The sequence below is a fragment of the Acanthochromis polyacanthus genome, chromosome 20 (genome assembly GCF_021347895.1).
Source record: "Acanthochromis polyacanthus isolate Apoly-LR-REF ecotype Palm Island chromosome 20, KAUST_Apoly_ChrSc, whole genome shotgun sequence".
NCBI lineage: Eukaryota > Metazoa > Chordata > Actinopteri > Pomacentridae > Acanthochromis > Acanthochromis polyacanthus.
Genome location: NC_067132.1, coordinates 23535094 through 23559159, shown reverse-complemented (window position 1 = coordinate 23559159; position 24066 = coordinate 23535094). Strand labels below are relative to the sequence as shown.

Below are 24066 nucleotides of genomic sequence, written 5' to 3'. Positions count from 1 at the left end.
CGTTAAACAACATTAATTTCATTGTTTTAAAAAAAATGGCCTGCTTATGTCTGAGATGCTAACTCAAAAGAGTAACACACAACCTAAGGCTAACTGCAAAATAAGCTCCAGTAAAATGAAGCCTTTTTCACAAATCTTAACATTTTTCTAATCTATTAAAGTTGTCAGTCTCGTGCAGCCAAAAAAAGCAATCTTGTAACACTAATATTTTCATTTTCAAGTCGAGTATAAACCTTTTATAAATACACAAATCCAGTTCCGACCTGAGTCTCTGTTCTTCAAACGCTGTTTCTGTAACACAGTGAGCAGGAACACGTGGCTGAGCAGCAAATCCAGCTCGAACACACCGAGTATGAACAGCTGCATGGAAAATGTAGGTTAAGTTCTGCTGTAATGCTGTCTACAGGACAGAGGTCTAGAAAATAACCTTTCCCGCTCTAGTTACAGTTTTCGCAACTTTTCACATAAAGACAAGAATCTGTCCTTTAGAGTTTGTTTAAAATAGTTTGACCAAAATAAGTGAGACAAGAATCAGCGACAGAAGTAGAAGAAAATACAAGAAAGAAGACAGATAATAAAGCTGACAGAGTGAGCTCCTGCTAGAGTAGGATCTTTGTACTCACTGTAGGATGGTAACACGACAGAGCTGTACGTCCACTCAAACTTACTCCTGCGAGGACTTTGGGAACTGAAACTCTTGTCTGCTCCTCTTTGACGACACCCTCCCTGTCTGCCTGGCATCCCCCCCCTCCACCCACCCGACAGCCTCCGTCCACTTCAGAGCCAGATGCAGGTTTAAAATATCGCCGAGGATAGGCCGGTGGATAGCGGGCAGCTGTCCCCTTCCCCCATCGCAGCACACTCACTTCTTTTACCACCCAGGACACCGCCAGAGCTTCGGCCTCCTTTCATTTCCCCCATTTTTCTTTGTCTTTCTCACAGAGTTGTCTTCTGTACTTCTTCCTGAATAAGTTTAGTCTCCACACAAGCTTCTTTATCCATCATTTACGTTATTTCCTTCCATTCAAGTCATGTCTCGTCATATATGCTTGAGCTCAGTGGACATATTGGCCTGATATGTTGTAGTTTCTGGCCTTGGAGCCACCAACAACCATGGTGACTTGGGGTTAAGGCCTCCCGGAGGGGCAACTGGTCAGCTCTGGGTCTCTTGAATTTCCAAGGATGTAAACGCGACAGGTTCCACGCAGAGATCTATTCTGAGCTTTGAAGGCCATTTCCAACTTAGGCCACACACCAAATACCAGCAGTTTATGACGTGAAAGGGCTCCACGTTGAAAAGCAAAATGATTCATTCACTCGGTTTATCTTCCGCCGCTGCCGGACGACATTCAAACATAAAGCCAGACTCACCCTGTTGACCTTCTGTAGGCTGGTGGTGGGCAGGGCAGCCAGGGTTTTGTAGTCAAGTTTTAGAGGTCCAGTGCCAATGTTCTAATGGGGAATAAACAGACACAGAGGTGAGAGGAGGTCTAGGCTGAGGTTTCTTTCTCAACAAGGTCGAATGCATTCAGAATTAATTAGTTTTGTGAGGGAAAGTATGTAAAAATCAAAAGAGAAAAGTGAGTAAAGGATCCAGACTTTCACATCCTGTAGATTTGAACTGACTGGAGAAATTTTGCTTGAAGAAATCTTGTACTTCTGAATCACTAGGCATCTAATTTCCTCAGTTTCTATGTTCTAACTTTGCAATCTTTTGTTGTAGAGATTCAGGGAAATGAGTAGTTGCACTAAACACCTTGTGAACAACATTTCATGAAGTAATTAGCATGAGCTCCCTGCAGCTTTCCAAAGAAAGGCCGTTTCTACATGATTCAATTTAAATGTTTGTTTTCCGTGTGACCGAAGCCAAACACAAAAATCAGCCGCCTACAACGGACATGTTGCTAACTGCATTAGGGATCTCCATCTGGGGAAGCTGGTTGGCTGACTTAATTACCGGAGACTTCTGGCTGAACTTCGATACAGATGGCCTCGCATTATCTTTGAGCAGCCTTTGATATGATGCAGAATTCATAGTTAAATTATTGACTACAAGCTGCCATGAAGAAGTGAAGAAATCCCAAACTACAACATTTCCACCACCATGATTCAGAGCTCGTACGAAGCCGTCTTTGGTCTACGAAGAACAAAAAATTCCAACCTTGTTTAAAGTGTCAAGAGCACTTAACTCTCAGGCATCCACAACTTTGTCTCTTTAGATCTTAGCATGATGACACCACATTCTTTCATAACAAACTGAAGAGCAGACCCAAAATATCAACGCTTTATCAAAGCCTGGTTCTACCTCTCTCCCTTAAAAAGTACAAATCTAGAAATATTGATTCTAATTTTATGGGTTTTAAGATGTCATGGATGCAACTGAAGTGTTTTTTTAAATGTATATAAATCATAAAATTGACTACAGCATTACGATTTCAAGTGTAATACGTGGATGACACCCACCTCTACCTCACCAGTGAACCCTCGTCCACTCTCCCGCCCAGCTTACTCACTGATTGCATCGCTGAAATTAAAACCTGGTTCACCCTAAACTCCACCCTAAACTCCACTTTATCCAAAACCAACAGCTTTTCTCTCCACACTGATAACTCCTCCCTTCAGGTTAAGAGTCTGGGTGTCATCGTCGACAGTACAATCTCACATCAATAATCCAGTCTGCCTACTTCCACCAACGAAGCATCAATTGCAATCAACCCCAACCCTAGTTCAAATGCATTTCCTGTCTGGCTCCACTCTATATATTGGAACTTTTAGCACCATATTCTGCACCTCGACCCCTGAAATGTGAAACCCAGATACTGTTAAAGATCCTTCAGTGCAGGCTAAATAACTAATGAAGACTGCTTTCACTGTTAAGTCCCAACACTTTTAAATAAGCAGTCAGTCAATTTCTTAGCCTAAAAAGGTTTTAAAATCCATCTGTTGTACAAACAAGCATTTCTACAACTTCTAATTCCTTCTCTGATGCTTGGTTATTGGTCTTTTTAAAGTTGCACTGTCTTTTACTTATGTTATATCTCTTCTACCATTTTATTTAATGTTTTGTGTATTTTAATGTTTTGTAAAGCACTTCATAAGTGAGCTATAAGAGTTTATTAGGATTATTATTCACTTAATTATATCCTGCTTTTACCTTTACATCACCTGGACATCTATTAGAGTTATTGAGTGCCTTCTCTAGTAAAACTAACCCAGCTTGTTTAACGTCAAAGGATTAAGTAAAATGGTAAAATCCGCTAGCAGCATTTTTGTGGCGTTTGTGGTTAAAGGGCGGTTCTGAACAGTTTGTCTGACGTCCTGCCGATGAGGAGTGTCTCACCTCAGTCTCCTCTTCTAGCAGGCGAGTTGCCTCCTCACGCTCCAAGCGCATTCGCTCCTTCACCAAAAGAGGAAGGGAGGAGTAGAGTACAGAAGGAAGACACCCGACCACACACAGTCACACGGTGATGCAATGAAGGGGGGTGAAGGAAGAAAATGGAGGATTTATAGTGTAGGAAAGAAGTGTTAGAGGAGTTCAAGTGGAGAAAAACAGCAGAGGAGAAGGTGGTATGGAGATGGGATGATTGGATGATTTCGTATCACACCAAACACAACGGAGGTAAAAGGAGAGAGAGAAACAGAAGGGAAAGAAAAGGATAGAATCCGCACACATTAGAAAGTTCTCTATTCATTAGTTATGGGAGCAGAAAAAGCATGCAAGGTGGGACATTGCAGGAACAGTTCTGTCAAACACAAAACCCACACAGGGTGCAGAGGGGAAGCTTCATTCACCCGCTAACAGACAAACCTGAGCGTCTAAAGCTCCACCGAACAATTTGGTTGACTTGTTTTTTTGAGCCATAATAGAGAAAAAAAAAATCTGCTGATCTGACATAGAATTGCACCTCTTGCAGAAGTGGATTTTCACTTTCTCTTACCACTTTCTCCATCTCTTCTCGCTCCCACTGCGACGTCTCTCTCACCATCTCAGACTCCTGGAGAAGAGCAACATTTAAGAGTCTTAAAATGCTGAAAAAAAGCCACTCTTCATCCTGTAAAAACCTCAGCATCAACACGGTCTGTAACTGAAAACCAGAGCTGTTTCTATACGAGTGCCCTGACAGGTGTTTCTGACAAATCGATCAAAAACGTGCGCAGAGAAACAACAGAAGGGTATTTTTCAACAAACAAACAGATGCCTACATTCCTTTAGGACGGGCAGCCTCCCAAAAGCTAATCTGGACCAAACAAACAACTGTGCTGGCGCATTCTGGCTGCTCTGGTAAAAAGATGGTGCGTGTGGTGTGCATGGCTGGAGTGGGTGAAGCTGTGCTCAGAACTCCACCAAACTGCTGACAGAATCACTGAACCAAACATTTGATTCATTCGTCTATTCACATGGAAATGGGCTCTGTTTGGATGATGCTTAACTGTGCTGAACTTCAAAATGTACAAAGGAAAGCTCTGCATTTCACATACATGGGGTTCCTGAAGCTTTGAGTAGTCCCACAGTCGGTATCTATCTATGGTAATTAAAATACCAAATCAGTTAAAATCAATACACAAATCAGTGCCTAATCTTCACTGTACCTTCTGTAGTATGTCCATCTCCTCTGGGCTCAGATCTCGGTCTATAGAAGAGATGCTCTCCATGCTGTTCTTCCGTACAATTCCAGTTGCAAACGGGTTGGCAATGATGCCAGGAGACGCCTGGAAAAAATAACGCAGAGAGTTAGAGCGGGCAGCTTTATCTCTACAACCAGCTAACTGACCAAAAACACACACAGAGGGGGTCCTCGACTTACGTTGGAGATCCCTTCCTACAGATTGAGAGAAGTTGATTTTTGCCGCAAGCCAGAAATCCAGAGAAAATGTAAACAAATCCGTTACGTTCATCACGATGTCAATCAGTTCTTCACAAAAGTCACGAATACCAATGCCTTTCATGCATGTATGAAGCATTTTACAAGAAGGTAACAGAATATGTGGCACCGTTTTTCCAACTTGATCTAAAAATGCCAACTTTCGTCAGCATTTTGCCCTGTTCTGAGCATTTTATTAAATCTATTTCACTTCCATGGTGTGATGCCCTTAAGGCAGAAATATCGATGTACTTTAATTTTGAAAAAGCCTTTATTTTGAAGTTGTCTGTTGTCCCTTCCTATCTGCTAATTTGATGTTTACCATTACACACATATGTGCTTTTCTGGATGCAGAGCACTCTACTTTGTAAACGCCACAGAGGCAACGTTGTAAGTAATTCACTAGATTTTTGGACTCACTGGTTAAATTGAAAGGATTTATTTACATGCATTTATGTTGTTTTATTCTGTTTTGTTGCAGGTTTCACTCTGAAATGTGCATCAAGAGTCACAGTAAAGAAGTCAAGTTTGCTACAACTCAAGTCATTTTGCATGCATGAGTTTAACTAGTTAAACTCATGCGTGTTAACTAGCTGCAGCTTTTGTGTTGCAGTGAAGACAGCACATGTGGAGATGGCTTTCCTTTTCTTCGAAGCATCAGACGAGTTTGACTTAAACTTGGGAGCCATAATGAAGGGAAAAATGTTAGCAAATGTAGCACAATCCAAGATAGCTTACAACCGGCGAATGTAAACAAAGCCGTCATATAGCACTGCGTGACGGTGTATTCCTCCACTCCGCTCACCAACTAGTTCCATGTAACCAGTAACGATGTAATGATGAAACATCGTAGGTCGAGGACGTCATAAACCGAGGACCCCCTGTATAGGTCAGTCAACGTAAACAGAGTCACATCGGAGGTCATTTCTTCTGTACAGCTCATCTGTCTCACCTCCACAGCAGCCACCTTTCGTGGGTCGAAGCCGTCACACACCAGCATGACCAGAGAGTCGCCGACAGCTCGGAGCACTCGCACCGCCTCGGTGTGCGTCATCCCCAGCAGACTGTGGTTGTTCACCTCCAGGATACGCATGCCGACCTGCAGCCGTCCGTCTCTTGCTGCTGCACCCGTCGAACTCACCTGCAAACAAAAGAGATGTCCCAGATTACTAATTTCCAATCAAACATAAATTCATGTTAAAACTAGTCTAAATGCACACCCAGAAACTCATCAGAATTAAGCATAATTTAACAATACTGTCAGAAAGACAGCTCAGAAATGAGCATCCTTATTTTTACCAAGTGGTTAATGGAGTCAAATAAAGTTGCCATTCAGCAAGCTGGTTGGCTAAAGCTAAAAAGAATGGATCAAACTCATTTGAGGAAGGCGCAAACGTCTTAATATGTGTATGATTTAAATGTGTGGTGCAAAGATTTGCCGTTTTAGATAGTTTAAGAACCTTTGAGATGAAGATGCCCTCATCCGTGGGGTCGAAGGGGTTTCCAGCGTGACCCTTGGCCCCTCCACGGATACTGATGCCCAGCTTCTCTCCTGGCTGCTTCTGGATCATGATTTCCTGCATCCCAGGAGGTGAAGGGTCCCTCCGAACCAACATATTGATCTCCTGCTTGTTGGCCAGAAGGGCCCGCACAGCCTCCTGGTGCGTAGCGTGACGCAGGTCGATGGAGTTCACCTCCAGTATACGATCCCCGACGCGAAGTCCACTTTGACACGCCAGACCGTGAGGAATCACCTGAAAATGCAGAGAACATAAGTAGGAGACGCAAAAACACAAAAATGGCAAGCAAGGAACCTCACAACTCTACCAAGTTCTACCTTTGATATGAACACCCCAGGTTCGTTGATGCCGAAGGGGTGACTGGCGTGGTCGCTGCCTCCAACGATGCTCAGGCCGAGAGGGCCGCCGGACTTCACCAGGGTCACCTCCTGTCAGGATTAGAGGCAAGAGATTTTGAAATTATTTCAAATTTACATTGAAAAAAGTGAATAAATTAAGCTTCAGGTCACAAAGGACAATCATATCTACAACTATTATAGTCTAATAAACAGTCAGGTTTCTGCTGCACGCACATACAGTCTATCTCTATTCAGCAAACAGCCTTATCTGTGTGTTACTGATAACTACTAGCAGGCTACAGTCTAGAGTAAACCACCATTTAAATTAGACCAAGCCTTCATACCATGCACCACCTTCTCTGGAACTGGACAGCGTTAAGGATAAGGTAGGGGCCACATAAACAAACATTAACACCAAGTATTTCACAGAGGTTTCTACAGCGTGTTCTACTCAAACTACGTAAGAACTAACTACATACTGAAGAAGGGGAATGAAATCAGTCACCTCGATGGGATACTCGTCCTCCATCCGGCTCAGGTGGTTCCCGTGAAGGGAAAGTCCGTCCTCCTCCTGGTCCGGAGACTCTGAGGGTTCTGGAGGCGGAGGGGAGTGGGCTCGTGCTCGAGACTGACCTGGAGAGCCCCCTGGTGCATTCGGGTCTCGCTCCACCAGGAGGGTGATGGTGGGGGAGGTGCCGGTAAGGAGCGCTACTGCCTGGTCATGCCTGGCCTCTGTCATGTCTACACCATTGATCTGGATCGACAGTAAAACCAACCACGGAGGGTGTCAGCCCACCAGGATGCTCTCAGTCATCATTTACCAACGAAACGATGAGTAGCAGAGCGCAAAAACATGCCGTCTGTCTTCAGAGGGAAGATGTACTTAAAACATCCTGATTTCTAATTGATTTTGTGAATGCATCAAAGTGAGTACTGTTATTGGAAGAAGAACCCAACACCTACACAGAGCAGCAGGAACTTGTAGAAGAAAAAAGAGCAGGACGCTGCAGGCAATTTAAGCTGGCAAAGTTCCCTGAGGGAGAAAAGCTGCGAGCAAGCAAAACTACCCCTAAAGTGAGCTGAAGAACGCTCATGCTGCTACCTTTAAATCTAGGTTGTTGCTAGAGGTATGGACCCGTACCCGTAGCCTGTGGACTACGGATACGGCACTTGCCATTTGCCAATCAGATACGCGAGATCTGGTCACGTGACTCCCGGTAGACGCTAGCGGTACGGACCGTAGCATCGGTACTACAGGTGCAGACCCTAAACCTGACCCTAACACTAACCCTAACCTTAACCTTTGCTTACCTTTCAACAGTTTGCAGTGGTTAGCAGCTTCTTGACTCGCAAGACTCGCGTACGGGTCTGTATCTGTCTGGCAAATGGTTGCTGCTAGAGGTACGGACCCGTACCCATAGCCTGTGGACTACGGATACGGCACTTGCCATTTGCCAATCAGATACACGAGATCTGGTCACGTGACTCCCGGGGAAAGTGCCATATCCGTAGCCCACAGGCTAAGGGTACGGGTCCGTATCTGTAGACACTACCTTAAATCTAATCAGTTCCCTCCCTTTCTTGCCTTTGTTTACTTAAAACTCAAGCAGAAGTTTCTCCAAAAAGTTTGACCTTAAGTCAACAAAGGCAATCAAGGAAGTCTATAAAACACCTTTAGTCACAAAGTAGCTACTTCATGATTAGTTTAGTTAACGTTTTTAGAGTTTAATATAAAAGGGGTAGCTTCAGGAATGCACAATCTTAAAAACTGCACTCTGACAAGCAGAGGTCAGCACTGACCCGACAGTACCAGCTCTTACCAGAGGCTGAAACTCTGCCACGGTGCTGCTGTGATAACACGTGTTTACCACACCGGCAGGGCGACAGGCTCAGCCCACTTCACCCCAACACCATCCCGCCACCAAGCAGGCAAAGAGATGCACTTAATGCATTAGTGAGCATGCAGAAGGAAGGAGAGTGAGAAGAAGAAAGAAGAAAAGAAAGACAAAGAAAAACTGCCAGAGGAAAGAGGAGAGGAAACCCAGTGAAAAGCACAGAGGATCTGACAGTGTTGTGGAGGGGCAGTTTCTCAGTCATCATTAGATCATTTACAGAAATACAGTAACTGCAAAAGTGTGCATGGTGTGACTTGACGACAACATGCAAGGCAAGAGCTACTAGTATGCAGAAAGAAAAGCCGTGATAAGAGGAGGACATGAAAGAGCAAAGAAAGGACATGCAGGAGAGCCTGAGCAGTAAAACCTACAACCTAAATGTTGCCCTGTTTAACCAAAACAACTATAAAACTGCACTGAGGGAGACTGGAGTTGGAAATGAGTACGAAGTTTATATTAGAATAACACCTCAGGAACTCATGACTATGATGTTAGAGTTGGATGAGATCATTTCAAAGCTGAACACAATTTAGTTCAGTCTATTTTAGACACGGCAAGACTCAACCCGAGTGATGAATGCAGTGCTGTTACTCTGACAGTTATACGATAAACATGGAGGTATTACCACATGCAATAAAAATGGCATGAATGAAATGTTTCTCTGGCATTTTGTTAGATTAGGAACCCCAGATTTATATGAACATAAAGCACATTCATTAGAAGTCTGTTCCTAAGCTAAGCCAAACGGTACCAGGTCTAACAGCTACAACAGCATCAACGTTTATAATTCAGATTAGCATCCAATTAGGGCTTATTTCTGAGTGCTTTCACCACAATAGATGCTGTAGCATCCAGATGGAGATGTGTGATGGGAATACTCACAGAGATCACCCTGTCTCCTACTCTCAGCGTGCTGTCTCTGTGGGCCGCTCCACCTTCTGCGATCCGAGAGATGTAGATGCCCTAAAACCAGACAGAAGACATGTTTGCTTATCATTTAACTTATTATTTAAACCTGTTATTTGTGTTTTCAAGCAAGACGAAGAAGAAGATGATGACGTCAATGCGCTGTAGCTACTGGGGATGGGTACAAAGCTGCAGGATTAACAGAGCCCTAAATTATTAAAGGTTCTGCTGTTGGTACTTAAGAAAAGAAGAAAACAGATTTTGCACATTTTAAAACTTTTATCACAGAGGCAGAGAAATGTACAGCGTTCAGGCATTTATGCTGCATTTGCTAACAGCATAGAGTTCTCACATGATGTTAATTAAACTATAATGTTATTTAATGAGTAAAAGTAACTATTAGCTGAATATTTAGCTAGAAGTGTTTATAACTTCGATCTGAAATGATCTGAGCATCATGTAAGTTTCCAAGCACTCTGAGCAGGGGCAGATTTAGTGATTTTGTTGGCAAAAGCTGTCTTGTTGTATTATTTTAATGCTCTTTCTCCAACTGAATGTTGTTGTTAGCAGTGGAAGAAGAAAAACTCTTAGTACAGTCGTCTCTCGCCATATCACGGTTCACTTTTAGCGGTTTCACTGCATCACGGATTTTTAAATTGTATACATCTAATTTTGAGCCATGGATTTTTTGCTATATTGCAAGATTTTGCGGTATATAGGTATTTTTATATATTTATTATTTAATTGTTTTTACAGTAAAATAAATATTTTCTAGCGTTAACGATTGAAAACAATTTAAAAAATAATAATGGTTAAAACATACTACACTCAACAAAAATATAAACGCAACACTTTTGTTTTTGCTCACATTTTTTATGAGATGAACTCAAAGATCTAAATCGTTTTCCACGTACACAATATCACCATTTCTCTCAAATATTGTTCCCAAATCTGTCTAAATCTGTGACAGTGAGCACTTCTCCTTTGCTGAGATAATCCATCCCACCTCACAGGTGTGCCATATCAAGATGCTGATTAGACACCATGATTAGTGCACAGGTGTGCCTTAGACTATTTTTGTTGAGTGTATATCCATGCTTGGTAGCTGTACTGATGCTTAAATCATTACATCATGCATCAGAAATCTTTTATGGCCTTCCCTTCTTGTACAAAATTAAACAGGGTTGGTGATTTAAAAAAAGAAAACTAGCCTGCAGTGCTGTAATGAATCAGTGTGCTAACTATGAGCCTGGTTAGTAGAGGCTTTACTATGCAGTCAGTGAGTGTCTGAGACAGAAATAGCATTTTTTTTTCTCATTACTTCTAGCAGCATTTATAGGAGAGATTACTCAGATACATTAGCAGCCCACAATGCAGCAAAACTAAGATACAAGATTGCGCTCCTGAACAAACCGCTCCCTGTGTGACAAACAGCACAGCACTAGATCATTAGGACACATTAGGACTCCACAGCGCCAGCAGCTCATTAAAAAGCATGACCCCCGAGACAGATTGTCCCCTTTGCTTTGACAAATTACACAATTTGTTTAACCAAATGAAACCCACCTGAGCTGCTGGCCTGTGCCACATAAACACAACGTGTGAACACATGCAAGAGCAAAGTCTACAGCAGCACCTCCTCAGATCGAGCAGCAACCAGGCGAGTCGCTGCATCCATTTCAAAAAAGCTTTTGAAAGAGAGGCAAGACTTACAGTCAGGCCAACCTAAATCATAGGTTTATGACTCCTTTCCTCTTTGTGGGCTCCTGGAGCTGCATGAGTGGCAGCGCAGTGTTTCTCTGGCCCAAATATTCGCCTCACCCCGTCCAATTACAGCGGAACTATCGAGTGTCAGGGCCGGCTATTCATATCTCCGTCTCCCTGGTGACGACTGTAAACGCTGTGGCCAGAATAGGCAGCGTTAAAAGACAGATCGTCGTGACCGAGACCATTACTGCAAACGCGTTGTGACTTCACTTCCCAACTTCCAACACCACGCCCGTTATAGATCTGATTAGTCGTCCCTTTATATGCGAGATCGTGTCTGCAGCTTTCAGTGTCATCTTCATCTTGAGGCGACACCCATGATCTCACTCTGTTATGGACTTCACTTGTCAGATTTGCACGCTGCTAGAAAGCTTTAAATATTCTGAATGTGTAAACTGTCGTAGCCCTTAAAAGCATGTTACTTTTTAAATTTGTGTCAGGCAAGGGTCGAAGCAGAATCAGAGTGTGTTGCTGTGAAAATGAGAAACACTGAATTAACAGTAGTTAACCCTCTGAACTCTAAAAGGAAGGTTAGAAAGACATTTTATTGTATAAAAACCGCCGAAATTACATCATTTATTGCAATAGCACACAGAAGTCTGCAGATTTTCAATGGTTTTTATGTTAATTATGTTTGACTTCTAGTTTTGTTGGGGAGAAAAAAAATAAAAATCGATCAAATTTAAGCTTAAGATTGTGATATTTCAACAAAATCCCTTTACTCTACATGCCTTGTCTAAAAAATGTTTGAAACTGTTATTAACTTAGCCGCAAGCAACAATTCCTCAACTTTTTGACTCAGCCGAATTATGGAACCAAATCAAATGTTAGCAGTAAAATATCGACAGCAGGCAGAGACACCATCATTTCCAGGTTTGTTTACACCTGAGGGCACTTTAAAAATGTTCTACGTGTTGATTCAAGTGTCTCTTTTCTTCAGTTTTGGTGATTTATGATGTTATAACTTTGTCATGCTGCACAAAACACATTTCTGAGTTCCTTCTGCTTCTAGTCATGGTTGTGCTGTTTCCACAGAGCAGTGCAGAGAGCCCTGAGTGAGTAAAAATAAAACCAGAAACTGCTGGAGGTTCGGAGGATCTTTCTAGTTCTTTCGTCACCCTGTCAGCTATAAATGTTTATAGGTTTAAAGGGTATGTTTTGCGGCTCACCATGTCTCCTGTGCGGTATGGTGTGGAGCCTTTTCCCCCTGCGATGCTGAAGCCCAACCCCTTGTCGTTGCGGATCAGGCAGGTGGAGAACCGCTGCCGAGGCCCGCTTGGACTGCTCTCCATGTTGAAGGTGATGCCGCTGCTCCGTCTCTCCCGGGGGAAGTAGTCGTCCTCGGGCCTCAGCGGCGTGGTGGTGATGGCGTTCTCCGGCTCCACCATTCGCTCCCGCAGCACCGTCATGGAAACGGTAGCACCGGAGCTACGGAGAGCTTCCACCGCCGTGTGATGTTCTGCTTCGTGGAGGTCTACTCCGTTTACCTGAGACACAAACATGGACACAGTTTGAACAACAAAGACTGGAAGAGAGCAAAGAAAAACAAACATTGAGAGCGTTCAGGATGATTTTTACCTCGAGGAGTTTGTCACCAACTTTTATTCCGGCTCTGGCTGCAGGACCCTCTTCAGATACTCTGGAGATGAAGATTCCCTAAAGGCACAAGAAAATAAACTTCTCACCTGTGATTTATAAAATCTTAAATCTGCATATACTCCAGGAATCCATCTTACCTCGTCATCTCCTTTGTAAGGCGTAGATCCTTTCCCACCAGCGATGCTGATTCCCAGGCCGCCTGTTTGTCGCATGATGGTCAGAGTGTGCTGCAAGTTGAGGAGGGGGGAGTCAACAATACTAGCAGTGAAGCCCCATAAAACACCACTCAACCCAGGCAGACTGAACAAAGAGAGGAGCCCACAATTATGATATTTTGTTGTCAAAATTCAAAATGACCACTCATATTTTCACCTATTTGGCTTTATGGTTTAGATTGTGGGTGACCTCCCTCTTTCTGCCAGAAGGTGGCGTTAGTCCTGTAATTGTGCCTACAGAAGGACAGAGAAACACCTGTGGGGAGCCTTGTGTCAGTTTGAATGGCGGGTGGATGATTTTGAGTTTGCCAGGTTTCATTTAAAGCTTATTGAAGTCAAATCAATCATCAACCTTTAGCCACCAGACTGACAGCAGACAAACTGAACACACTTTCTGAAGCCCTTCTTAACCAGACTCCAAAACAATACAATATGTGCTGTGTATGTATGGGTAGACGCCATCTAACAACTTGTACCACACTGTGTGTATTCTGTGTACTTGCAAGCCATGCAAAAAAAGGGAGGAATGAAGATAAATGAGATAGTGATGAAGGGGAAAGGGAAATGTCAAAAAGAGCAGAGAAGTGTCCTGGATGTGGAGCAGACTTTGGAGTCTGTAGTGCTGTTGAGACTCCAGCATTCATTGAAATGAGATGACATAAATTATTAAAGCGTACAATAGTCTGATGAGTGAAAACAAATAATGTTCAAAGACAATATTTCAGACATTAAAAAAAAAATCATGCAAATAGAAAATTGATGGAAATAAATCCACAAAAGAAATAAAAACACAATTCCTCAAATATCAAACATGCTCTTTCTTTCATTTTAAATAATAGCCGAGTGTTATTTGTACAGGATTACAGTATTAAAATTACTATTAGGAGTGAACTTCTTCTTCCATATGGAGTTGTTCTTCTGGTTGGCAGCTGGGTTGAGGCCTATTCATGATTTCCACATCCACCTGTCCACAAAGGTACGTAAACTGCAGCATCCAGTCACAAGTGTCTGGCTGGATCCCTCGCTGCAAATCAACTCAGCATGTGCCAAGGAGCAAATAGTGCTCAAAAGTTTGTGATGAGAAACAATAATCATCCCCATCTTTTTAATTCATCATTAAAAGATGTATAATTGAAGCGGGCGACTCTTGATATATTTTTTTTATATTCTTTTTTGGCCTATTTTCGGCTTTATTTTGATAGGCAAAGTGAGAGAAACAGGAAATGGCGGAGAAGAGTGGGGGGGAAGACATGCAGCAAAGGGCCACAAGTGGGAATTGAACCCTGGCTGCTGCGTCAGAGACCAGCCCCTATACATGGTTCGCCTGCTTAACACATTGAGCTATACAGGCGCCCCGCGACTCTAGATGTTTGAGGAGCTTTGATTTGTAGCTTCATGGGAAGAAAGCCTGTATTATGTCCATTTCCTGGGGTTGGTACACTGGGAATGATCAGTGAAACACTGCAGTCTGTAGCTTAAAGTGCTAAGTCACAGCCAGCTTTCTAGAAACTTGTCTTTGATATGATCCACAACGCTACCTATGCATACCTATTTGCATGCTTTATTTGTAATATAAAAACAAACGCATCCACCTCGATCTGCACACGGAGATGTGGAAACCATGAATTGGCCTTCAAAATCCACCTCTGTATACCTGTATGCTGAAGGAAAACCTGGAGGGAGTCGGTAAAGGAGACTTGTTCGTCAAAGTGCAACCAGCCCACTCATTCCAGGGCAACACAGCGTGGACAGAGGGTGAAAAAAGGCGCAAAGCAGCAGAAGCAGAGGAAAGGCAGGAGAGGCGCAGCAGAACCTGATGATGGACTGAGACTTTCACCACTGGGGGCACAGTCAGAGCTGCAGCTATCTGGAGCATTGCCAGCATTTTAACAATGACAAATAAGCACAAGTGTGTAGAAAACATTTTGGTTCAGCTTGAGGAGGATAACACAACCGTGGGCATCAATAATTACTGTTGAAGGTCAGGGTTGGCGACATATTAGTAAGATCTGGCAGGTTGCCGTAAAAATACATCGTGTTTCAGGTGCTGTGGCATGTGCAAAGCTGCGGTCATGAACTTTACAAAAAAAAAAACAACAACAAGCATTTACCCTGCCCTAACAGTGCAACAGAAAACACACTGGGCTGGTCATTATGCATGACGTGCAACGATAAAGAGCGCATGTTCTTAATATTTATCTTGCACTGTTTATGCAACGGATGGACAAACAAATGGCAAAGATTAAACATAATCCCGTGTAACAGGCTTCTCTCGAGGAGTAAACATGCAAGTGCTTAAGCTTAACCTTTTCCTGTATCAACAAAAAGAGGAAAATATAAAGGGAAAATGCTGTCGCTTTGCACATTATCAGTGAATATATTAGTCTGACTCTCCCTACATGTTTGCTACCACAGTGTCAACACTCCAGCTGTCCAGTAATAAATGAATGTAACAGATAAATGCTTACTTCAGTCCTGCATCCAGGTTCTGCCACACTGGCTCTCTTGTAAATGAGCTGTGGTTAGGGGTTCCCTAGTGATTGGTTCAGATTAACCGTGAATTTTCTGTCTCCACTTCTGAATACAGGTGGATAAATGAGTGGGTGAGTGAGGGACAGAGAGACAGGTTGGACGGGAAAGAGTAGGTACAGACCTCTTCCTCCTCAATTCGAGCAGGTTCAATCAGCAGATTATTGACTTGATCAAATGACACCCCCTGTTAGGACAGGAACCAGCGAGAGGCATGCGGATTAGTCAGGCCAAAATAAAAATACGCACACACCCACATACGCACAAAAAGAAAAAGAAAAAAAAAACACTTTCCGCACACTTTCTGTAAAACTTCACCCAACACACTCGACACTCCACTATCTGCTTGCAGGTTGTGGGACTTCAAAGTCCACCGGGATGGTTCACCTTGAAGCAGAAGTGGTTCCACACTCACTCCCCAGCCACCAACAAGCAAATACAGGCAGAGGTGGAAAGACAAGACCAAGGAACTGAGCTACAGTGCAAAAAAAACAAACCCAACATACAGTGTAGAGAGAGCGGACAAAAGAAGGCAAAAGCTCCCAAACCAGAACAAGCCCAGCCTCCACACCACAAATAGCAATCTCAAGACTGAACGTAGACAACAAGACTACTTATGTAAAGACTGGGAGAAGGTACACAAAATTTCGGCAAAAAATAAGCTATTAAATAAAATTAATTTTACTGAATTTGAATTATAATAACAATAACTTAACACCCCGTGATAATTATGACACAAACAAAGGCTCGTTGGATCTCTCATTCCAGCTCTGCCAGTACATGTTCTGGTTGGCCCGAGTTCATCCACACAAACAGACCCACATCCATAAACACACACAAAACTGATTTTTTGTAAGCGAATCATTGCTAAAAAAAAAAAAAAAAAAAAAAAAAAAAAGGCATTTCTACAATTAGCAGGATAAATCAACAGATCTGATTAAATCTCCCCGAATGCTAATGATCAACAAAGAGATTCACTTTGCAACGGCTGAGCGGACTTCACTCGACTCATCCACACTTTAAAGCACACACACACGCGCGCACAATGTTACAAAAGCAGAGTGTGAAAATGTCATTATTCAATTAAATCGGCAGGTGGCTGATAATGGTGAGAAGTTTAGTGCTGAACTGGGCTGGTGATGTGCAAGAAAGGCTGGATTTATCGAAGAATTGTGTTGACAGAGATTAAAAATGCCGTCTTGTATGGAATCAATGGTTTAAAGTGGCGTGTAGCTGATTTATCTCAGCCACGAGAATAAAGAGCTAGGTGAGACTGCCAGTGAGTTTGTGGTGAAATTAGCAACTCTTAAGCTCGATTTATCCACGATGAGTCTGCATGCAACGCCACATCCATCTGAAGTGCTAGCAGCCCACTCCAAACTGAACGCAACGTGCAAGGTGGTAAAGGCACTCTATGCAAACAGGGTTTACAAAGAGGCAATTAGCAAAGCGAAAATATGTCCTGATTTGTGTGTAATGTACTCATAAGTAAACCGTATTTGTATCTATGTGGATGCAGGTACAGATGTGTGATTTTATCTACTTATATAACCATTTTTACGCACACATTCCCAAACTGCGTCCAGTGTCGGGATCTCTCTTTTACCTTCACTTGACTGGAGTTGACCTGATGCCGGCCGTCCTCCATCTCCTCTATCCTGTGGTGGTGCTGAGGGGTTCCCACGCTTTGCTCTTCCTCGTCGTCCTGCTCGTCTTCGGCGGCCTGAGAGTTGAGGCCGTCGGGGCTGAAGCCCTGCAGCAGAGCGGCCACGGCCTCGGGCTTGGGCAGCTTGGTGATTTTGAAGTGCTTCTTGTAGTGCGGCGTGTCCTTCCTGATCAGACGCTGTTTCTCCGCGGGGAAGGCCGGCCTCTCATCCTCCTCGTCGGTCCTCTCGCCATCCTCGCCGTCCTCTTCGCCGTCCTCGTCGCCGCCGCGGATGATGGGTTCTTCCGCGAAGTGCACGGTGGGCTGGAGGAAGGAAGGAAGGGAGGAGATTTTAGAAGTTCACAATGAGAAGAGCTGTAGAGGATTCTCATGGATGAGAGGTTTTCAGCATTCACCTCAATGTACTCCACCTCCATCTCATCCAGGTCTTCCTCCTCGTGAGGGGAATGGCCGTCCACGAGGTCCTCCTTCTGCGAGACCACCGTCACATTTTGTCTGTCCTCATGGGAGGTGGCCGACAGCGTGCTGTTGGACACCTGGGAGTCGTGGCTCTGATTGGAGAGGTCACTGAGCCGCTTCTCCTACAATTTTCAGTACATCAAGGCAAAATTAGAGGAATAATATAGTTGCAATCTATGCTAAAAGTTGTTCATCAATGATAATAATCACTGTACAGTATGATGTTTGCACCTGTGGGTCAAGGGACTCATCTTCCCCATCAGGTCTGGATGTGTAGGCTTCATTCCTCCTCTCCTCGATCACCTTCTTCATCACCTTCAGCTCACTGGGGTGTGGTGTGGCTCTGCGCTGCAGGCCCTGGAGATACGACAAATGAATGAAAAATTACACAACATACATATTTCTGGGTAGCTTCTCATTCATCCAGCTAACGGTAGTCCTAGGAGCTTCAGTAAAACACAACTGGACATCTGAGTTTAGCTCTTTAAGATGAGGCTTCTCTAGTTGGTATGTGAGGTGAAACGTCATAATAAACCACAAACAGAAGTCCATTTGTTTTTTATTGAAGCTCCTAAATCACATACATACATCACAAGAGCCTGAGTCCAAGTCATAACCAACACCAATAAAAAATAAACCCCAATCATTTAGACTTGACTGCTTCACTTTAAGTTGTACAGGATTCAATCACAATTAGGCTAAACAACAACAACAGAGGGGTTGAGTATCGTCAGAATCCTCAGAGCTGGGGGACACGACGGGGACAGAACGTGAACTGTTGTGTGTCCTCACTCGTCGCTCTGCAGCGGCCTCGTCATCCTCCTCCTCGGCCTTGGTCTCTTCCTGGAACTGAATGACCGACACTCTGTTCAGGTTGCTGTCTGTCCAGCTGTCGTCTACGCTGTTCTGCAGCAGGTTCTCTGTGGAGAGTGAAGAAGAGGGGAGGATGTAAAAGTGGGCAAGAAGCTGCAGATTACTTGCGAATGGACAGAAGTAACAGAATACGGAAACTCTGAGACACTATCTGTGGTTTGTGCCTGAAGTCCCTCAATCACAGTAGGTAAATTAGATTCAATACAAATCCATGCAAATTTTGAGGAGAGGAAAAAATGACTGCAGGGCTATAAACGATCTGAATATTTAGTTACATAATCAAAGCTACTGGTACAGAAGATTTTCCCATCTCGAACTTACATGCCATGGCAACCATAAAACAAGACAATCCTCCTATTTCTACAATAAAATGATTCTCACCTAGGCTCGGGGAAGGCTGCTGGGGGAGTAAATAGCACGTCAACACTTTCTCTCCCGTTCGCTCGTCATCCTCCGTCTGGAACTTGAGCATTGGCTGTGACTGGTTCTCTGCGAGCCACATGGCCTTCAGATTGAGGTTGGTCAGGGCAAAAGGCAAGTTTTGTAATCTGAAGAAAAGCAGGAATGAGATAGGACAAGTCAGTATTTTCTTTTCAGGAACAAAAAACTAAATAAGATCTACCTGATACTTCTGTGATCTTAAACAATCTTCAATCACAAAACTCTCAAACCTCAGAAATAACCCCCTTAAAGTTTTTATGACGTAACACAGCAGCTTTCGCAATATGTCTACATAAGAACTGTTCCTCTTCATCACATTAAACGAGCAAAACTGGAGGTGCAGCATCTTTATATTTAAGATATTCACTCTGCTCTTTAACCTTTACTGTGTATTATTAACAGCTCAGGGCGATAAGTAAAAGTACCTGTTTCCAGCCACGTCCAGCACATGCAGCTCGGTGGCATCTGCAAGCTCAGCAGGCAGTTTGCCCAGGCGGTTGTCTCTCAGTGAGAGAACGTTGAGGCTGGCACAGCCGCCCAGCTCTTTGGGCACGCTACCCAGCCGGTTGCGGTCTACATTCAGGTTCGTCAGCTTCTTCAGCTTGCCCAGCGAGCGTGGAAGTGACTTTGAGGGAGAAAGAGAGGACATTAACAATCATGGAATCAATAATGAAACTTAATTGCTGTTAATGGGACTTAAATATTTATGGACGTGCATAAATTCCAAATGGGTCAGAGCAAGGTTGACGCAGGCGGTTTACGTCTTTATACCTGTAAAAGGTTCTCTGTCAGGACGAGTTCTGTGAGGTTTTCGCACTCTCCTACTGAATCTGTCAGGAGGGTTAGCCTGTTCTGGTCCACCTTCAGGATGGAAAGCTGTTTCAAGCACCCTGGAGATAAATCACAATGTCATTAAGGAACTGCAGCAACATGAAACCAATATTTACAACTCTAACATCACCCTGTTTAACATGAGTGACCGAAATTTACACTGTTATTACTGCAGACTTGACGCAGCAAGAACCCAAATGGAAAGCTTTCATTAAAGTCTGTGCCACTGTTCACTGCCTTTATATTTGCAGTAGAGGGCAGTGGTGCTCTTGTTTAACAGAATCCTCACTAGGCCGGCCTCAGTATTCACTTCATCAACACTGCATAATAATCAGGCGGAAAACTTTCACAGAGCAGCAAAAATTTACACTTTGGTCACAGAAAGCAAAAGACTGAAAAAAAGCTTTCTAAGATACAAAGGAGAATGAAGCAACTTTGATGCTTTTTTGGCTTTAATTGTCTATTTACATTTGAGGAAACTGAAAATATACGAAACGAGCAATACAAGTCATGATTAATGTCATTTTATGGACACAAAAAGGGGGTTGAAATGAAAAGATGGCCACAGATTTTGCAATGACATTGTGTCTTTTGTAGTTTCATCCATTTCTGTCTATTATATAATTTCTAATAGACTTTTCTGTGTCGACATTTCTCACCTATGCTGTCTGGGATGACCTCCAGCAGGTTCTGTGTGAGCAGCAGGTCTGTAAGAGCCAGGAGGCCGTTCAGCTCTGAGGGAAGCTCCTCCAGACGATTCTCTGACACATCCAGACACACCAATCTCCGGAGATTTCCAAGCTCCTAAACACACAATAAATTACCACTTAGGATGAGCCATGTGGGCCCAATACAACCATGACTTTCACAGCTAAAAGCAAAGGGAAAGTAGCTGGCTGGAGGCAGTCAATTCTGCCAAGTTGAAACATCTAAAAGCACTTTTTTTGCATTAAAAAAAAAACTGTACTAACTGGTGGTAATGAGGACAACTGGTTGCGGTCGAGCCACAGTTCCCTCAGGTTGGGGAGAGCACCGAGGGTGTCCGGCTAAAAGAAAGACATTAGATAAGTCGGAGACAAACAAAGACAACGCTTTAAAAAAAAAAAAAAGGAGGTTGGCTATTTTTATAAATACTTTTGGTGAAAAGTCAATTTGGAGGTCTGAACAGCACACTGAAGTGCTTCTTGGAATCTGTCTGAAGGCCGTTAGAAAGTCGAGGCCCCAGAAAACAGAAATCATTTGCCTGAAAGCAATCTGTTTATAAACTGTTTGGTTACAGATGACTACATCAAAGATTTTATGTCAGTATGCGTTACAACGTGGTCTGTTAAGCAGGCCTAAAGTACAGCTCCGCTTTGGATCTTTACAAAACTGCTTCCCTTTTATTCAGTTCTGTTTCAGCGTCTGTTGTTCCTTCACTTTTGTTTCTTGCAGTTCAGCCGGAGAGTACCTGAATTTTTGTCACATGACCGTTAAGCGCTGCTGAGTCACTCATAGTTTCACAGAGAGGAGCACAAGTCGTTGCTTTCTATAGAATCTGTTAGTGTTAAATGGCTATTTTTGGTAAATTCCCAAATGAGACATGTAGAATTAAGTGATTTTGATGGAAAATATGGATTCCAAGCTTTGATTTAGATTTTTTTTTCAACAAAATTGTACATCACAGATGGGCAGTTCACAGAAAGTTCAAATATGCTGATTTGCTTCCGTTTTTACAGTTTCTTTCTCTCATGAAGACTGAGATTTTGGAGATTTTCTAACTCTTGGGGTTTAGTAGGTTAACTCTTTATCATATTTGGTAACTTCCACACACATTAAACCTCTGCCTCTCAGTGAGGCTGAGAAGCATGTGGCTTTCATCCAGCCAATCTTTGAAGATGACTCAACATTACAGAACACAACATCGTGGCATCTGACCAATAATCACCTGGAACATGTCAAACTTTGTCTTTCCTCCGAAGTTGGAAAAAAGGGACGGACTTGTGGTTCGGTCCTTTTCCATATTTTTGGTTGGTTAGTTGACGAAATTCACACATTTTATGGTTGAATAGTTGAGCTAAGAGATGATATATACATTTCTTGGAATGTTTTTTTTCCAAGGTATTTCAATGAGTGTCCTTTAAAGGGTTAATCAACATGGATACCGGTATATAGAAAAATTGACTTATTGTTTAATTGCCTGAAATTATCTGGAAGCAGAGTTTTAAAATTAATTGATTAGCACTTTTTCTAGCAAAGATTACGGGTTTAAAAAACAGAGTATCTGAGACTATTTGAGAGAAGTTCCCAGATCTGTTTAGCAGCAAAAATCTCCCAAAATGAGTTGAAAGTTAATGACGTGTACATGAAAACAAGCAGGCTTACAGTGGAGCAGCGGCTTCTGACAGACATGCAAGCAAGGTTTCATCATGATGTCAAATGTTTGCTCAGCCTCCGCCCTGTCAGGTCCTGAGGCATTGTTTACTCTGTCCTATTGAGACAGGTGGGCGTTCCCAGGCTAAAAGCAGCGCTCACTCTGCGGTACAGTGCAGGCAGGACCTTGCTTCTGACACACCGCCTCTGCTGTGTTAGGTGAAATAAACATGTGGTGTGGATCATAATTACTGTGGGGGTAATGTGAGAAGTACTTTCGTGATACGTGTCGCTCTGAGCGTGTGCAAATATGATATCACTTTAAGACACAAGCGAGGGTGTTTGTGCAATCGATAGCAGAATGACTTGTGATGTTCATTGTGTGATTAAAAGCAGCAAGATGCTGATTTACCAAAACTTCCAGTTCATTGCTGCCCAGGTCCAGCTGTTCCAGTTTCACCAGGAAGGAGAGCGACCTGCATACAACATGACAAGTGGTGAAGTCACACAAATATGAGTCCTGGGAGAACAAAGAGCAGAGCTGTGCATGGGGTAACGACGTACCGTTCATTCACATGTAAAGAATGTCTTTACACCTGTGCTGCTACAGGTACCTACAGGTTTGTGTCATGCTCTGTGGCACATGTAGGTGACAAAGGTTGAACCCAAAGAATGTGTGTGCTCATAATGATCTAGACGCCGACTGTTCTCATGGAAGATGGTGCAAAATTAGAGAAAGTGAGCGGAGATGACACTTACGTGGGCAGAGACTTCAACAGGTTCTCCCTGAGCTCCAACGTCACCAGGTTGGCCAGACTATAAAAGGAGGAGCAGCAGCAGAGAAAAGGAGGCAACGATGAGAAAAAAGAGGAGCAGGAGTTGGCAGGAGAGGACGGGGGAGGAAGAGAGGAGAGAGGAGAGGCAGGTTGGTTAGTCAGATGGCGGGTCTGTTCGTCTGGGCTGCCTGGCATGGTGAGGGGCTCCTCCATCTGTCTGAGCACAGCAGTGGCCCAGAGCCCAGAGACCAGCTGCCTCCGAGCCCACTGGGCAACAGAATTACACTCCTAGAAAACCTGCTCAGGCTCCCAAATATCGAGGATCTGACTGAAGGCTTCAGTCAGACAACATGAACCAGTGATTGATAGGCAGCATTAACAATTATGACAAAAAATGTAATCTAGGCTGTTTCTTAAGCAGTAATATCCACAATCAAGGCTGCAAGTAACATTTTTTTCTGATTATAAATTAATCTATTATCTAGTATAAGAGGCCTTTCACAATTTTTGACAACTTTAATTGGAAAATCTCACGTCTTAAAGCTGACAGCTGGGACCGTTTTCTGATTAACCCTGTATACTCCAAGCAGTTTCTCGTTTTTTCTCCTGCAGTCTGACGCCATATGATGCCAGAAATCATAAAAAAAGACACTAAAACTTAATTCCTTCGATTGATTCAGTGCAGTCCAGTCCAACTTAGTCTAAAAGTCACTCACTTTTTTTCCATAATCTGGTTAGTGCAAACTGTTTATTTTTGTCACATATTTAAACTAGAAAAGCACTCAGAGAGCGCAGACCTCCGCCAAGGATATTGACATTCCCACGGAACACTGTATTCACATACATTTATGTACGATTTAGAACATTTTGGACGACATACTAAACTATGAAGTATTTGTCACATTTTGGACGACATATAGAGGAAAACAGGAAACCTATGCAGTAAAGGATCATGAGTTGGAATTGAACCTGCGTCTCTGACACAGTTCTGTTTATGAATCGCCTTCTTAATAACCAGTTGAGCTATCTGGACACCT

General features: G+C 43.2%; 1 protein-coding gene across 16 annotated transcripts in view; it reads right to left on the bottom strand.

Moving 5' to 3' along the window:
- Positions 1–24066, bottom strand: part of scrib (scribble planar cell polarity protein) — a 76232-nt gene that overhangs the window by 20197 nt on the left and 31969 nt on the right. For 13 of the 16 annotated variants that reach the window (XM_022199366.2, XM_051940784.1, XM_051940788.1 and 10 more), the window contains exons 5-28: positions 23013–23069; positions 22666–22729; positions 20873–20947; positions 20561–20705; positions 19842–19960; positions 19496–19695; positions 19011–19177; positions 18549–18676; positions 17988–18113; positions 17693–17878; positions 17238–17600; positions 15756–15818; positions 13025–13114; positions 12867–12944; positions 12458–12775; positions 9498–9578; positions 7226–7474; positions 6700–6810; positions 6323–6616; positions 5815–6003; positions 4591–4710; positions 3939–3995; positions 3341–3397; positions 1372–1452 (exon numbers count right to left, since the gene is read on the bottom strand). In XM_022199366.2, coding sequence (XP_022055058.2) covers positions 1372–1452; positions 3341–3397; positions 3939–3995; positions 4591–4710; positions 5815–6003; positions 6323–6616; positions 6700–6810; positions 7226–7474; positions 9498–9578; positions 12458–12775; positions 12867–12944; positions 13025–13114; positions 15756–15818; positions 17238–17600; positions 17693–17878; positions 17988–18113; positions 18549–18676; positions 19011–19177; positions 19496–19695; positions 19842–19960; positions 20561–20705; positions 20873–20947; positions 22666–22729; positions 23013–23069 — 3418 coding nt within the window. The remainder of the gene's footprint in view (positions 1–1371; positions 1453–3340; positions 3398–3938; positions 3996–4590; positions 4711–5814; positions 6004–6322; positions 6617–6699; positions 6811–7225; positions 7475–9497; positions 9579–12457; positions 12776–12866; positions 12945–13024; positions 13115–15755; positions 15819–17237; positions 17601–17692; positions 17879–17987; positions 18114–18548; positions 18677–19010; positions 19178–19495; positions 19696–19841; positions 19961–20560; positions 20706–20872; positions 20948–22665; positions 22730–23012; positions 23070–24066) is intronic. The other 3 variants (XM_051940786.1, XM_022199365.2, XM_051940787.1) reach the window with 2 other exon arrangements.